Raw genomic sequence first — 14,792 nt, forward strand, 5'->3', positions numbered from 1 at the left:
GGGATGCAACGGTAATTATTAGGGACACTTGAGGAATTACCGGAATTGGGAGCAATGACCAAAATGCCCTTAGAATGTTCTAAGGTTTATATTTTAATGGGATGGAAAAATGGTCATTTGGTTTAATAAAGGGATAAATGATATGCTGCTTTTATGGACTTAGTGGAATTGTTAGAAAGTGTGAGAAGTTGAAGGAAAGAGGCAGAAGAAAGAAAGAAAGAAAAACAGAACACCTAAGCTTACCTTATTTTCTCTCACTCATTTCCCTTTTTCTTCACCATCTCTTGAGGAATTTTGAAGCTTTAACTCAGGAAAGCTTGGGCTGGAGCTTGGGGATAGGATCCTTGGTGAAGCTAAGAGATTTAGCAGGAGTTGATTACTCAACTAAGGTAAGCTTTAAAGCTATGTTGAGATTGCTGAGTTTTGGTGAGTTTGGTCTGAATTTTCTAACCTTGATGAAGTTGATTATGACCTTGAACTTTGGATGGGAATTCAAGGTATTAAGCTTGAGGAATTGAGGAGCATAAGGCTAGAAGGGCAACTTAGGGTCGAATTCCCCACTTAAGGTAAGAAATTCTGAACTTGAACACTTGAGTTTCTGGGTTGTTCTAGTTTCTGATGAGTTTATGAGTTCTTGAGTCCAATTCTTGATTTCTTTGTTTGATGGTGCATGTGGTTGAATTTAAGAGTGTTGGGTCTTGTGGGGTGAGATGTAATGATTGGTAGGCTTGTTTTCATGTATGGTTGAGGTTTGGAAGGGTTCTAAGGGGTTTTGGTTTGAGGAAAATCGAAGGAAGAAAACAGAGTGTTGAAGGTTCTATGACTAGCGCTGTGGCGCTAGCCTTTGGGCACTACAACACTAGGCTTGGGTTTTCTGGGGCTTTTGGCTCCGCTTATAGCGCTGTAGTGCCACTATAGCGCTACCCTGTCTTCAGAAGTGGATTTTTGGGTTATTTCTTAGGGTTTTTGCCCGGGGGCTCGGGGCTTGATTCCACCACCCCATTTGGTGGAATTAGGGCTTCCCGAGGGTTCGAGATTGGTCCCGAGGTTAGGTTATGGAATTGAAGTTTAGTGATGGTTCTAATTTGTGGCTGTGACTAGGTGTACGCTAGGGCTCGGACGGGATCGTGCTCGAGGGTCGGTTTCACTAATCAAGCTATCGGAATCTAAAGGTAAGAAACTGCACTCGGTTATGTGTTTGTATTGGGACTAAGAGCTCCTTATATTCATATGTGATGTCCTAAGATGGTATTATGCCATGGGACATGTGATAAACGACCTAAGCGTGGTGGAATCAATATTTGCGCACAGGGCGCGACTCGGCCACTGGTAGCTAAGGACAGCTTAATAGTCACTGAGCTCGGCTTAAGCTGGTCGGAGTCAGTGGGATAAATAGGGGATGCGACCTAAGGGCGTCGACCCTGGTTAATATATGAATTTGTTATTAATGTTAATTTGATGAACTTGGTATGCTGAATGCCTGATTATGTGAATATTATGGATTGTTGAATATATGACTATGCTCTATGAGTTATCTAATTGGTTGATTGACAATTATGCTTTGTTATCTGGTTTCCTGGCTGGGCTTTGGCTCACAGGTGCTACGTGGTGCAAGTAAAGGCAAGGGCAAGGTGAGTTAGAGAGCTTTGAGGCTGAATGTACATAGTCAGCTGATCGGCCGCCACGACCGAGGAGTGATACAGGACGAGAGAAGCCTAAATGTCTGTTTTGCCCTTAGAGTGGCCAGTACATGTTTATAACCTGGAATTTTTGTAAACTGTCTTTTAAACTCTATTTCTTTTGGGATCCCATGTGCAAAATGTTAAATTATATGAAATGTGACTTTTGTATCCAAAATCCTTTAACCCTAGCTCAATTATAGTTTCAGTAACACATTTACAACTAAATGACTTGATTAGCAAGTCTTGCATCTTTATAAACACACAGTGTAACAGTCTTGACTATCCAGGTCGTTACAGAAATATCCTTGTGTGGCGCCACTCACTGTGCAATACAGTGAGTGGCGTGAGCTACATTAGAGTTTTCCCTAATTTTCTCATTTGTATGTTTAATTAATATTTAAGACAATATATTTATCCCAAAATAAATATCAGATAATTCAAAATTAACTTTATCTTAAAATATCAGTTTTAAATAAAAATAAATAAATATCTTATTATAAATAAGATAATTATTAATCTCTCTTTATATTAATCAAAACATGATTAATATTTATTTTAACATCTAGTTTTTCAAAATAAATACTATAGAGTCAAACAATTAATTAATTCATAATTAATCAATTGCTCATAAATATCACATAATTATTTTTTTGCCTTGAAAAATTAATTCATTTGCAATTAACTTCTTTCCTCTACAAATCATTCTTAACATCCTTACACTTGACAGTGTAGGACAGAAGTGATCTAAGGACCATGGACTTATAATACGAAGCTCCAATAAACCAGATTATTAATTAAACTCTTTAATCTAATAATGCAAGGAATGTTATTACTAATCTAGACTTTGTTTATTCATTATATTGCTTATACTTGCTTTTGTTTGATCATCAAATGTGAGTGATTGGGATGGTATTAATGTTGGAAAGATTGGTATCATTGGACGTAGGATTTGGATAATGTATGTTTTAATCTCTTCGGAGTTTAAAGTGTTAAAATAGAGGAATGTATAATCACCTTGCATGACAAAAAAAGGAATTGAGCATAATTGGGTATTCTTACAATTAGTTAAGCATAGGAATATGTTAATCAACTTAGAGAATCAAATCATAATAACTTTGGAAAAAGGCTTATGAACTAATTGCATTCCTAACTAACAAAGTAAGTTTTGCTATAGCATTTCTCTATAGAGTTTTGCCCAAAATTGCATATGAGGGGGATTAGTAGCCCCAACATTCTTCAGCTCGAACGACATGATATTTTAGCGATATACATTGTGCTCGGTCGTGAAACTAGTATGCTCCTGGTCTGCAAGGTTCATCGCGATCTGGTTATATCCAGAATACGCGTCGATGAAGGACATGAGCTCGTGATCAATCCTAGGCAAAGGGAAACAATCATTTGGGCAGGCTTTGTTAAGATCGAAGAAGTCAATGCAAGTTCTCCACTTTCCGTTAGTTTTTGGAACCAGCATGGGGTTGGATATCTAGGTCGGATATTTCGCCTCCTCGATGAACCCATATTTCAAGAGGTAGGCTACTTCTTCCACTAGAGCTTCTCCTCTTTCTTTTCCCAACAACCTTCTTTTTTGTTGCTTGGCTGGTATATTCCTGCCCAAATTTAGCGTATGCATGATCATGCTAGGACTAATGCCCACCATATCAGCATGTGATCAAGCGAAGACATCAAGGTTATTCCTTAAAAGCTCAATCAAGTTCTTCTATTCGGCACTAAGATTTTTCCCAAGTTTTACAACTGTGGTAGTTGCTTCCTGATCGAGAATCACTTCTTCCAGCTCCTCTAAAGCTTGGAACTCTAACCTGTCTTCGCCTATTCGTGGGTCAATTTCGTCTAGGTTGGCGACCTCGACCTCCATCACTTGAGGTTATTTAGCTTCCTCAGCAATCACCATTGCTTGAGGTTCTTCAGCTTCCTCAATTAGCACCATGGCTTACTGCCCAGGTTATGCCCTCCCTTCAACTAATAAATGAACAGGACATGTCCGATTACTATTTTTGGTGAGACACAAACTTATCATCAAGCTAAGTGTACTAAGACTTAGCCTGATCGGGAAACAAGGTGCCACTGCCAGCCCTACCCAATTCTGCAGTTATAAATAGTGCAACCCGCACAATAACAAGAGGATTGGGGACAAGTCTAGGAATCGAGAAAAAACAAGTTTGTACCTGTTCATTTCCGGAAAGAGCTTCTACTCTCCATTACTATAACTGCCACAAGAGCAAGATCAGGCTCAGCTTGCTCTTGAGGGTTCAAAGTTCATAAATAATATTGACTAAGGTCATCTTTTTTGGGCCGAACCACTATAAATCTTCATCTCACTCATTTATTGCTACATTTATTTCTCTTTTCTTTAGCTCATCGTTCATCATTAAAGATTTGCTCTGAGATATTACATACAAACAACTATTCATTTATCATTCCGTGTGAGTTGACGAAAAAACGAGTCAACATTTTGGTGCTTTAGTTGAAAGCGTGAGTTTCAGAGTCATCTTTTCTCACCTACCACCCAAGGTGCCCAACACCCTCGCTGGTCATGGCACCTAGGTGTGGTCTAGCTAAAGAAAACAGCCCCGCGGCCCCACTGAATCCTCCTCGACCGCAGAAGGTTGAGGAGGACCCTCATGAGAACCTGGATGAAGGCAATGGCGACCACCTCTCCCAACAGCCCGAGCCAGTATGAGAGGACATCGCCACCCTAAGAGAAGAGATGGCACGATTGTGCGCCATTAACGCTGCTGTTGTAGTCGAGATGGCTGCTCAGTGATGGGACATGGAGCAGCGACAACAAGAGGCGACCCTCGCCTTTGAGACAGCCATACGTATGGAAATACGAAGTTGCCAAGCTCCTTCAGGGCAGCCCCACGCCTTGGACGGAGAAGGAGTGGAGCAATCAACCGCTCGTCACACCAGGAGCACTGCCAATCTCGAAAGATCCTAGTCCCAAGCAGGACGACATCCTCAGCCTCCAAACCAAGGAGGACAGTGACCACCCCAGGCTCAGAGCCATGGCGAAGGCTCAATGAGCCACTTGCTTCACAGTCGGACCCATAGGCGAGAAAAATATGTCGACAACGCTCACACTGTAGCATTTTCACACGCCTTGGAGAAAGAGTGAGACCCATGAATGGGTCTGACCTACGCGAACACCTCAACTACCGCTGAGGTGACGCCCAAGGTCTAAACGTGGAGAGCCAAGACGACTTGCGTGACCATCTGAAACAATGACGTGTCAAGATAAAGTGTCAAGACACGACAATCACCACCTGTCATCGAGATGAGTGGCCTTTTCCACTTCCCCAATACTCAAGAAGAGGCAAGACTCGCTAGTTCCAGCCTACCTCTCCCATCGCGTAAAGTTAAATGATCCCCAAATGGTCACGCCAACACCAATCGTAAGAAGAAAAATGACCTAGCCAATCGCCCTAGCCAGACGCACAAGTCAGACAGATTCACATCATAAGGATCTGCTAAGGTCTCCATCAGACGTAGTTGATCCCCGAGATCTCTCGCCGGTCACCAGTAGCTAATCGTCGGTCACCGAGGCCCCTTAGCGCTCGCCAATGGCCCTCGCCATACGAGTCTTCTTCCGCACCCAAGTGCGCCTTCAACCATTAAATGAACAAGATACGTCAAACAGAAGGTGCCACAATCCTATCTTCAAGCCAAGTGTATCAAGATTTAGCCTGATCAGGAAACAAGGTGTCACCGTTAGCCGTACCCATCTCTGCGGCTATAAATAGTGCAACTCGCACAGTAAAAAGAGGATAGGGGACAAGTTTGGGAATCGAGGAAAAAACTAGTAAGTACGTGTTCATTTCCAGAGAGAGCTTCTCCTCTCCATTATTGTAACTACCCCAAAAGCAAGATCAAGTTTAGCTTACTCTTGAGGGTTCAAAGTTCATAAATAATACTGACTAAAGTTTTTTTTGGGTCGAACTACTATAAATTTTCGTCTCATTCATTTATTACTACATTTATTTATCTTTTTTAGCTCATTATTCATCATTAGAGATCTACTCTGAGATATTACACAAACAACCTTTCATTTATCACTCTGTGTGAGTTGAAAAGAAAACAAGTCAACAATATCTTTTATTATATTGAATAAGAGAATCTCTTCATTCCGACCTTAGATTACATCAAGGAGCTGAAAATTTATTCATCTCCGCTTCCAAATTATATTAACGGCAAACCAAAGAAGTATTCCAAATTCACAACCCAAATACATACTACCGAGACAGCTATGGTTTTATATGTGCATGTCTATCACTTTCCTTGAGGAATAGGATTCACTAATCATAGCCATGCATACCCTTTTACTTTTCGCATTTAAAAATAGCTACTTAAAATAGTCTTCTAGGATACCTGATGGGATCAAAATTCTTCGCCGTCATGCCTCTCGTCATCATTTGTTTTGTACCTCTTCTATCAGAATCCTTATCAAGTGGAAGAGTTGGCAAATTACTATGCTACATTTGCATATATATCCTTGATGGGTACATCAGCAGCCACACAGTCTACCATTACAAATGAATAAGAACAACTAATTACCACCTAGGAGTGATTTTCCCTGTCAAATAAGACGGATTTAAACTCAACTCAAATCTGATTGCGGCTTCAAATACACTGAAGAGTGAAGACCGTTTCTTTGAAATAATTAATAAACAGCCTGATATGCGAAAGAACTAAAATCTACAACAAAATGTTCAATTTCAGGAGATCTTGTCCAACAACTCATGCTAGAACCTCATAAAGTAATTGGTCTAACACATATCTCTATATTTGGTTCTCACAAATCATATGCAACAAACTAGTTAAAAGAATTTTCACTTTTACCTCAAGCACTTTTTTCTTTAGTTTCTCTCGTAAAACATTGCTGAATTCTACAATACTAATAGATAAAGAAACTCAAGGAACCTGATTAATTTGGGAGATGGAGTTATTGAAGCTGCAAGACCAGATATGTATCTGGACACAATAACTAGATACAGCAGGATGCTCAATTGAGCCCTTCACCATTCTTTTACAGGCATTCCTCTGCATTATTTGCATGACAAGTCTCGACTCTGGGCAGCAGATTCAGGGACTATACCATACCACAAAGTTGACTAGCAAAATTAAGTTTTACAAGTGAAATTTGAAACATGTATATTTACTTATATATATAAATAGGATTGTTTAGGTAGGGCATACTGAAAGGAGAAATTATAATTCAAAATTTCTTTATATGACGGTATATTTTGTAGAGCAAGCATCCCACCAGTTTTTGGGAAATTTCAAATAATTTATCGTGCGAAAAACAAAGTTCAAATAGTCAAATATGTATACTTGTATTTTTTTATACATGTGTAAAAGAGACTGTTTGAACTTTCATTTTGGCACCGTAAATTATTCAAAATTTCTTGAAAACTAGTGAAATGTCTGCAATAACTATAATGTACACCATTATATCAAAAAAAAAATTTAAGTTATAATTTCTCTATATACCAAAAATAGCCCCTACCTAAAAAGCTATGGTGCTGTTTGGTAACCATTAAAAAAACAATTTTTTATTTAATTAATTAAAAATTTAACAATTAAACATAAAATAGCGTTTGGTAACTCTATTTTTATTTTTTTAAATTTTAAACAAAATTTATTAAATTTTAAAAATAGAAAATTTTCACTTTCAAAATTTTTTTAAACAGTTTTCATTTTTTCTTTAAATTCTTCAAATTAACACATCACACTGTTAAACAAAAAATAAAAATAAAAGTTATCAAACACGTTTATTATTTTTTTATTTTTAAAAACAAAAAACAAAAATAGTTACCAAACATATTTTTATTTTTAAAAATAAAAAAAAACAATAATAAAATAATATTTCTATTTTTATGTTTAAAAAATTTTAAAACAAAAATTTTACCAAACGGACCCTATATATAAACATACCGATATAAACATTTACAAAAAGAAAAAAGATTAATATATGTATAAATATATTGTAGCTGTATGAAACCTTGAACTGGAGAAAGAGGAGGAAACAATAGAAGAGGAATGAAAAAGTGGTACAGCTTGTAGAAGAGTTTGCGCCATTTTCACCAGTTATCAAAGCTTCAGAATAATCTAGTGTTAAAGCTCAAAACTCTCTCTCTCTCTAGAGATTAGCTGAGCTCCATCATCAACAACTGCTTGTGGTTAAGCTCCTCTGCCAATAGAATCCACGAAGAAACATCTTTTGTTAAGTCAATATCTCGGTTCTCAGCGGTTCAATTGGGCACCCCCACTTAAACCTTAAAAACTGTTGAAATTTGTGAGATTTGTGAGTTAAAATTATTCAAACTTCACAAGGGAATAACTGTGATTCATTTATCAAATTAAAAATAAAAATAACAGTTGTGATATTTTTTTTTTGCCAAAAACAGTTGTGATATTTAAGTACCTGAAAAAATGTGCAATTTTAATAGAGGAACAACAGTCTTGGCCCTATAAATATCCTGGGCACTGATTTCACACGTGAAAAAAGCAAACATCATGTTGTCTGATAATCCATCAGCCTTCCAAGCCAAAACCTAACCAGAGCAGCAAGAGCATCACAAACCCCGTCCTAAAAACCAGAAATGAATTGTGCCCTTTGACTGAAACTCTTAATTACATTACGTGCATCATCAAATTGGCATTGATGGACAAGGGAGTCCAAAATGGAGTTGCAAGTATAAGAATCAGGAATACAACCATGTTCTTCCACAGAAACAAATATCTCCTTGGCTTCATCAAATTTTCCAGCTTTACATAATGCATGAATAAAATTAGTGTATACATCAATTTCAGGAATTACACCCATTTCCAACATGGAACAAAAGAGATTCTCAACTTTCTCAATCTTACCCATCCTAAAAAATTTAAGAATAAGTGCATTGAAGGAGAAAGTATCTAGTCTTATTCCATCTGCTTGCATCTTTTTCAGAAGTCTCAATGATCTTCCTGTATCTCCAATGACACATAAGGAGCGGATCAATATGTTGTATGTAACATAATTTGGAGTGACACCCCACTCGATCATTTCAAAGAAACAATCAAAAGCACCCTCTATCTGGTGTACTCGACAAAGGCCACCAATTAATGAAGTGAAAGTGAAGATATCTGGTTTAAATCCAAACTCGAAAAGCATAAGCAAATGTTCTCGTGCTCTGCTTAACTTTCCAACTTTACAATACCCAGTAATGAGTATGTTAAAAGTGACCAGATTAGGAGCAATACCTCTAAGCATCATACGTTGGAAAGCCTCTGATGCCTTTGCCATCATTTTGGCCTTGCAGAAGCAGTCAATTACCACGTTATACGAATAGACGTCTGATACAAGTTCATCTTTAAACATCAGCTCTAGAAAGTCATTTGCCTTCTCACATCTTCCTGATTTATACATAGCTTCAACCAAAGCTAGGTAAGTATTAAATCCTGGCTTTACACCTCGATCTACAAAACTTTTAAATACTTCACATGTATCATTAAGATCTAAACCCTTTATCAAACAAACCATTGCCACGTTAAAGGTTGAACTGTCTGGCAAATAACCTTTCAACCCAATTTCTCTTAAAAATTGAGCAGCTTCTCTTGCCATGGAATTATTGTTAAGGCAATATAAAATAGTATCACAAGCTAATTTTGAAAAAAATGTTCCATTCTCTACAAATCTGAAAAGTAACTCAAATGCCTTACTGGGGACCAAGCAACGAAACACCCCATGAACAAATGACCTGATAGTAGCTTCATTTGGACTTACATTCCTCTCCTTCATTGTCTCTAATATCTGAAACGCCTCCTCCACTCTCTTTGAATTACAAAAGCCATCAATTAGCATGGTATAAGTGAAAACATTAGGGGGAAATCCCACACTCTCCATTTGTTTGACTAATCGAAGAGCCTCATCTACTACACCAATCTTGCAAACTCCATGAATGAGAATGTTGTAAGTGAACCTATCTGGACTACAGTTGTCTGCTGACATCTGCTGGAACTTCAAATATGCCAAGTCAAGTGAATTGGACTTCACCAATGCATCTATAACCGCATTGTACAACCTTGTGTTTGGATTAAAAGCCAAGAACGATAGTTGACCAAAAACTTCAGCGCAATATTTTGCCAGGCCCAATCTCCCCCAACTACCAATTAATATACAAAGCAACTCCTCAGATACTTGAAATCCAGATTTCCTAATGTCCTGAACCAACTCAACAGACAATACAAGAGGACCTTTCCTATAAAAGGTACTGCCTAAAACACCCAGAATTGACCGATTCTTTGACAACGACGGGTCAATATTCGAAACCCATGTATAGAACTTCAATGAATTTGATGGGTTTCCTTGATTATGAAGGACACTTGCTACAAACTGAGAGCTCAATACAAATCCCTTGGCTTTAAACTCGTGGTTCAACAATAAAAACCAGTCTTTCCTCGAAAGAACCTCAGCGATGTATTGGTGGTCAATTGGGTTATTATTATTAAAATGTAGGTTTTGTTTACGAGCTGAAATGGAAACTCTTGAACTGGGGTTTCGAAGTTGAGGATGTACAAGAGAATCCTTACCTGTTGAAGAAGATTGGTTTAAAGCCTTTCTGGATATAATGTTTAATGGAATCTGTCTCTGAAACTTTATCTGATTGTATGGTTTGTTAGCTAGATTCCTCAATGCAGGCGAAGACCTTGAAGCTAAAGAAGAAAACCCTCTCATGTCCTTGAGCAGGAGCCAAGAAGCACACCACTAGATGCAAGCAATTCTTGTTTGTGGCCTCGGTTTAACCAGTATTTGGGTCGGTTATGGCTATTTGGACTGCAAAACAATGCAATCACAGTACTGTCATCAGTCAGCATCAATTTCAGTAATCTCCTCATATTTAGTGAGAAAATATATACCCTCACTCAACCCCTAACATGCATATTTGATTTTATGAACCATACCACAAAGTAAAAAAACATCCTTTTAACATTAAGCCCAAAGAAAATGAGCAGTAGTACAAGAGCACTTCAATAGAAGAGCTTTTGCTGCTTCAATATTAATATCACATTTAACAAGGAAAGAAAACACACAAAGCAACAATACAACAAACCACAAGAAGAAGAATCAAAAGACTTGTAACTTAAATCAGAAGCACTCAAAAAGCCAGACAAAATCCATAGATTTAGAGGGGGGATGGTGGTAACCTGAAATGATCTATAGGCTACACTCAGCAAAACGATAGGCGGCAAGAAAATTTGATGAGGGAAGCCTAATTAAAATTTTAGGTGGCGTCTGGAAGACAGGTTATTGGAATGAAATCTTATGGCATGTGTTAACTACAATGAAAATTTGATGAGTGAATGAGACTCGTATGTTTACTACAATGAAAATTAGGAGAATTTGGTTTACAGGGGGAAAAGAACTAGAGCGAGAATGTTTCACTCTCAAATTAGTTAGGGTTAGTTAGGGTTGTTTAGATCTTGGATTTTAATTAAAACAAATGAAATTAAAAGGATTTTATTTTCTCATATTTAAATTAACAATTTTTTTTCTAAAAAAATTAAAAATTAAATGTAATATAATTTTTTCAACAATTATAAATATATACAAAAAAAAATTATTAACAAAAGTCTCTTATCGTATTTATGGCAAATATTTTTGTCTATTTTTTTCCTTCTATTTTCCCTCATAAAAGTTTTTCTTGCTACAATCTAAAATCCAAACAAAACCTTAAGGAATTCTATTACAATCTATAATTTTATTTTTTCTTAAAAAAAATAAAAATCAACAAATAATTTTTTCCATTAGAAATTTATCTCATGAATATGAATGTCAATAATATATTTAATAAGTGAACAATATTAGGGTTTCTTGTTTTTCTCTATACCCTTAAGTCGTCGAGGATCTTCTAGTGCCTCATTCACATCTCTCAATCATGGGCCGCCACTGACTTTTGCCTATGGCTAGTTGTCCCTTGCCAAGAGAGGTGGTCGTCTAATACAGGGGGATGGTTGGGTCCAGCGCTTGGAGGAGGTCGCACCTAGCGTCTCTTTAGCTTCTTGTTATGTGATCGGGGTTTGGATTAGTCAATAGTGGGGTCTAGGATTCAGATCTATTGGGGATGGAGGATGGTGGTTCTGCTGTGATGGTGTGATTTGATGGGTTGGGTTCGATCTCATCGATGGTAGCTTTGGGATTGGGCTGTGGTGGTCCTCTTCAGTGTCAGGTGTTGTTCCCTTGCGTCAGTTTATATATTTTATGTTTGTTTTGTTTTGAGTTATTTTATTTATGTCTTTCATTTAGTTAATAATATCCCAAGCGTGGGAGGTTGTAGTCCACCTTGTGTGGTGGTATTTCATTCACTTTGTCATGTTGGTCCTTATCACTGTTCTCTTTGAAGAGATATTAGTAGCACAATCCTATGATAAAGTTAAGTGTTGAGATGTTTTAGACTCTAAGATTAGTTGCATCTTATTTGGTTATTAAGATTAGTGTTTGTATGTCATTTGAGTAGTTGGGGTTTGCCTCTTTATTAATGGAATTCTTCCTTTTTTTTTTAAAAAAAAATTAAATAAAGAAAGAAAATCTATCTCATCAAAATATTAAATTATATTTTTGTTAATCAAAAAATATATTTTAGTACATTGCAATAATGTTTCCTCATGTAAACAAGATAAAATAATTATAATTTCTTTCCAGTTAGTTTTATTAAACAATATAAAATGCAAATAATAATTCCTAATATTCTTATTGACGGTGAGAGCTCATCAACGATATTAGGTCAAAAAACTCAAAGTATAGTAAGAAATCGACTAACTTAGATGAACTTAGAAAGAAAACATAATGGAAAGTTGTAGAGCAAAATGGAGAAAAGTGTTTGTATTACGCAATTGCCTTTGATTGCAATGAATTTTCCCACCCCTTTTCTTGAGGGGTGAGAGTCTATTTATAAGGGAGCTCTAGTGACTCTTGATACATAGTGGTTTGCATAGGACAAACCTGGTACTCTGAGGTGTCACAGATGTTAGGGTGCAAAGAGTAGTGCGGTCGAGGTAGTGGTGGTCGAATATGAGCTATATTAAAGGTGTGGAGGTTGTGCTACCACTTCTTGTACCAACATATACTACCACTACTTCTCTGATACGAGTGTCAAAATCATACCTCCAACCTCTTCAAGTTCGTACGTATCTTACATGTCAGCGTACGTCGTACCTAATGGTTGCCACTCACTTCTTTGGGATATTCTTTATTCCAAGCTCCTTTATATTTTCACTAAGTGTTTGTATGCTAGTGAATTCTTCTCTAAGGTAAAGCGGGTTTCCTCTATGCTGAAGCTTGAAGCGAGAAACGGGCCCTTGCATAAGCTTCTTGAGATACCTTATAGCATATCCCTATTACGTGCTTGCTGAGATGAGTTCCCCCTAACTCTTGTACATGCTTGCAACGAGGCTCCGTGCCAATGCTAATAGGTCACCATCTCCCACTTGAGGCCCTTCTTGGGATAATTTCTCATGTTCACACTTGCCCCTGAGTCTATATGTAGACTTTCAAGTGTTCTTGTAGACTCATTGCCATGTACCCTTTGTGTGATGCATGGTATTTATGTGTTATCTTTTCTTATGTGAAGGAACACAAATGCATAAAATTTGTATGTTACCTTGTCTTTCATGAAGAAACACAAATGATGGATGGTGATCCACATGACCTTCTTGAAATTGAATGTGAGCCAATCAATCCTTGGCACGAATCCCAAGATAACCACAAATACTCATAGGCTTCAATCCATACCTTTGATGTCAAGATGAATCCAAGGGCTAGGGAGCTTTGGCTCTCTCTATAAATACACCAAGGCTAAAACTCATTTTTCACACAAAAATTCACTTAGCATAATGGTAGTTTTTACAAGGCTTTTCCAAGAGGTCAAGGGTTCTATTCCCCTTGGAGGCATTTCTAAGGTAATTTTTTCCCCTTTCCTTTTGGTTTTGATTTTGTTTTTTATTTTACTTTTGTTTTTGTGTGTGCTCATTTTGCCTTTGTTTTGTATAGGTACTTGAAGGAGTGTAGTGAGTGTAGTGTCTCGAAACTTCTAATAGAATTAAGTATTTTGATTAGCGTGCCAGGGGGCACGTGGGATAATTATGTGTGATTTAACTGATTTATGTAATTTATATAATTATATGATTGACTATGAATGATTATGTATATTAAATGTGTTTAAAGACCCACTTTTGTTAAAAATTGACATTTTCGTAATTTTGACCCGTTGATGGTATATTTGTAATTATATATATGCTATGTGCTTGAGACCACATTATTATGTGGATATATTTATGATATTCAGCTTGAGTGGGTCCTTTCGAGCAGTTTTAGTAGAAAAATCACAACGATGATAAATGCCTGGCTCGAGTCGAGCCTAGGGGTATTTTGGGAATTTTAGATATTTTGGGACGTATTGGTAAATGAAATTAATTTGGTGAGATATTTGAGTTTAGTGTATTAGTGTATTAAATTTGGAGTTGTGGTGAAATTTGAGGTTTAGTGGGAATTTAAGCTAATGATTAAAATGCCCTTCGAGGTTAAGTTAAGCTAAGGGAAAAACGGTCTTTTTGGCCATTACACTAAGCAAAGTTGGGTCAATTTCTGAGCACTTCTCTCATTCACACACACACACACACACACACTCCTAGTTACCTTCATGAAGTGGTTTTGAAGACAAGCTTAGGTTTGGGACCAATCCTTGCTTTTGGTAGAAGTTGGGGCTTCCAAAGAGGATTAGCAGCTGTTATCATCCTTAAGCAAGCTAAATATTTCATTTTCAAAGAGGATTTCTGCAAGTCTCGGGAAAAGGATCGCACTCAAGGTCATTTCGTTTGTAGCACAAGACTCAAGGTAAGAAAATCAGCATATGCACATAGAGTAGGTTATTCGCTATGATATTATCATTGATTTGTCTGTGGATGATCGACACGGTCTATATCCGGCAATCATGTGGAATGTGGGCCGATCAACAATCGCGTGGAATTTGGGCCTAAAGGTAGGGTCAAGTTGAGGGTGTGGTACCCACTCACCCGACATGGGTCGTAAGCTTGGTTCCAAGAGGCGCACCTCACTCG

At 37.4% G+C, this 14,792-nt stretch overlaps 1 protein-coding gene across 2 annotated transcripts; it reads right to left on the reverse strand.

The window, feature by feature from the left end:
- Window positions 1-7,642: 7,642 nt before the first annotated feature.
- LOC133782471 (putative pentatricopeptide repeat-containing protein At3g16890, mitochondrial) lies at window positions 7,643-11,113 on the reverse strand. Of its 2 annotated transcripts, none has more exons than XM_062221789.1 (3): window positions 10,884-11,113; window positions 8,122-10,512; window positions 7,643-7,887 (listed from the first exon to the last, which is right to left on the reverse strand). In XM_062221789.1, the coding sequence occupies exon 2, from the start codon at window positions 10,411-10,413 to the stop codon at window positions 8,287-8,289; it is 2,127 nt and encodes a 708-aa protein (XP_062077773.1). In that variant the 5' UTR covers window positions 10,414-10,512; window positions 10,884-11,113; the 3' UTR covers window positions 7,643-7,887; window positions 8,122-8,286. The 2 variants fall into 2 exon arrangements, with proteins under 2 accessions (XP_062077773.1, XP_062077772.1); XM_062221788.1 differs by having other exon boundaries at window positions 7,643-7,980.
- Between the last annotated feature and the right edge of the window lie 3,679 nt (window positions 11,114-14,792).

This window comes from Humulus lupulus, chromosome 6, assembly GCF_963169125.1.
Source record: "Humulus lupulus chromosome 6, drHumLupu1.1, whole genome shotgun sequence".
Lineage (NCBI taxonomy): Eukaryota > Viridiplantae > Streptophyta > Magnoliopsida > Rosales > Cannabaceae > Humulus > Humulus lupulus.

What these genes read in the sequence shown, in the direction of transcription:
- LOC133782471 (XM_062221789.1), bottom strand. Translation starts at nt 10,413, where the DNA reads ATGAGAGGGTTTTCTTCTTTAGCTTCAAGGTCTTCGCCTGCATTGAGG.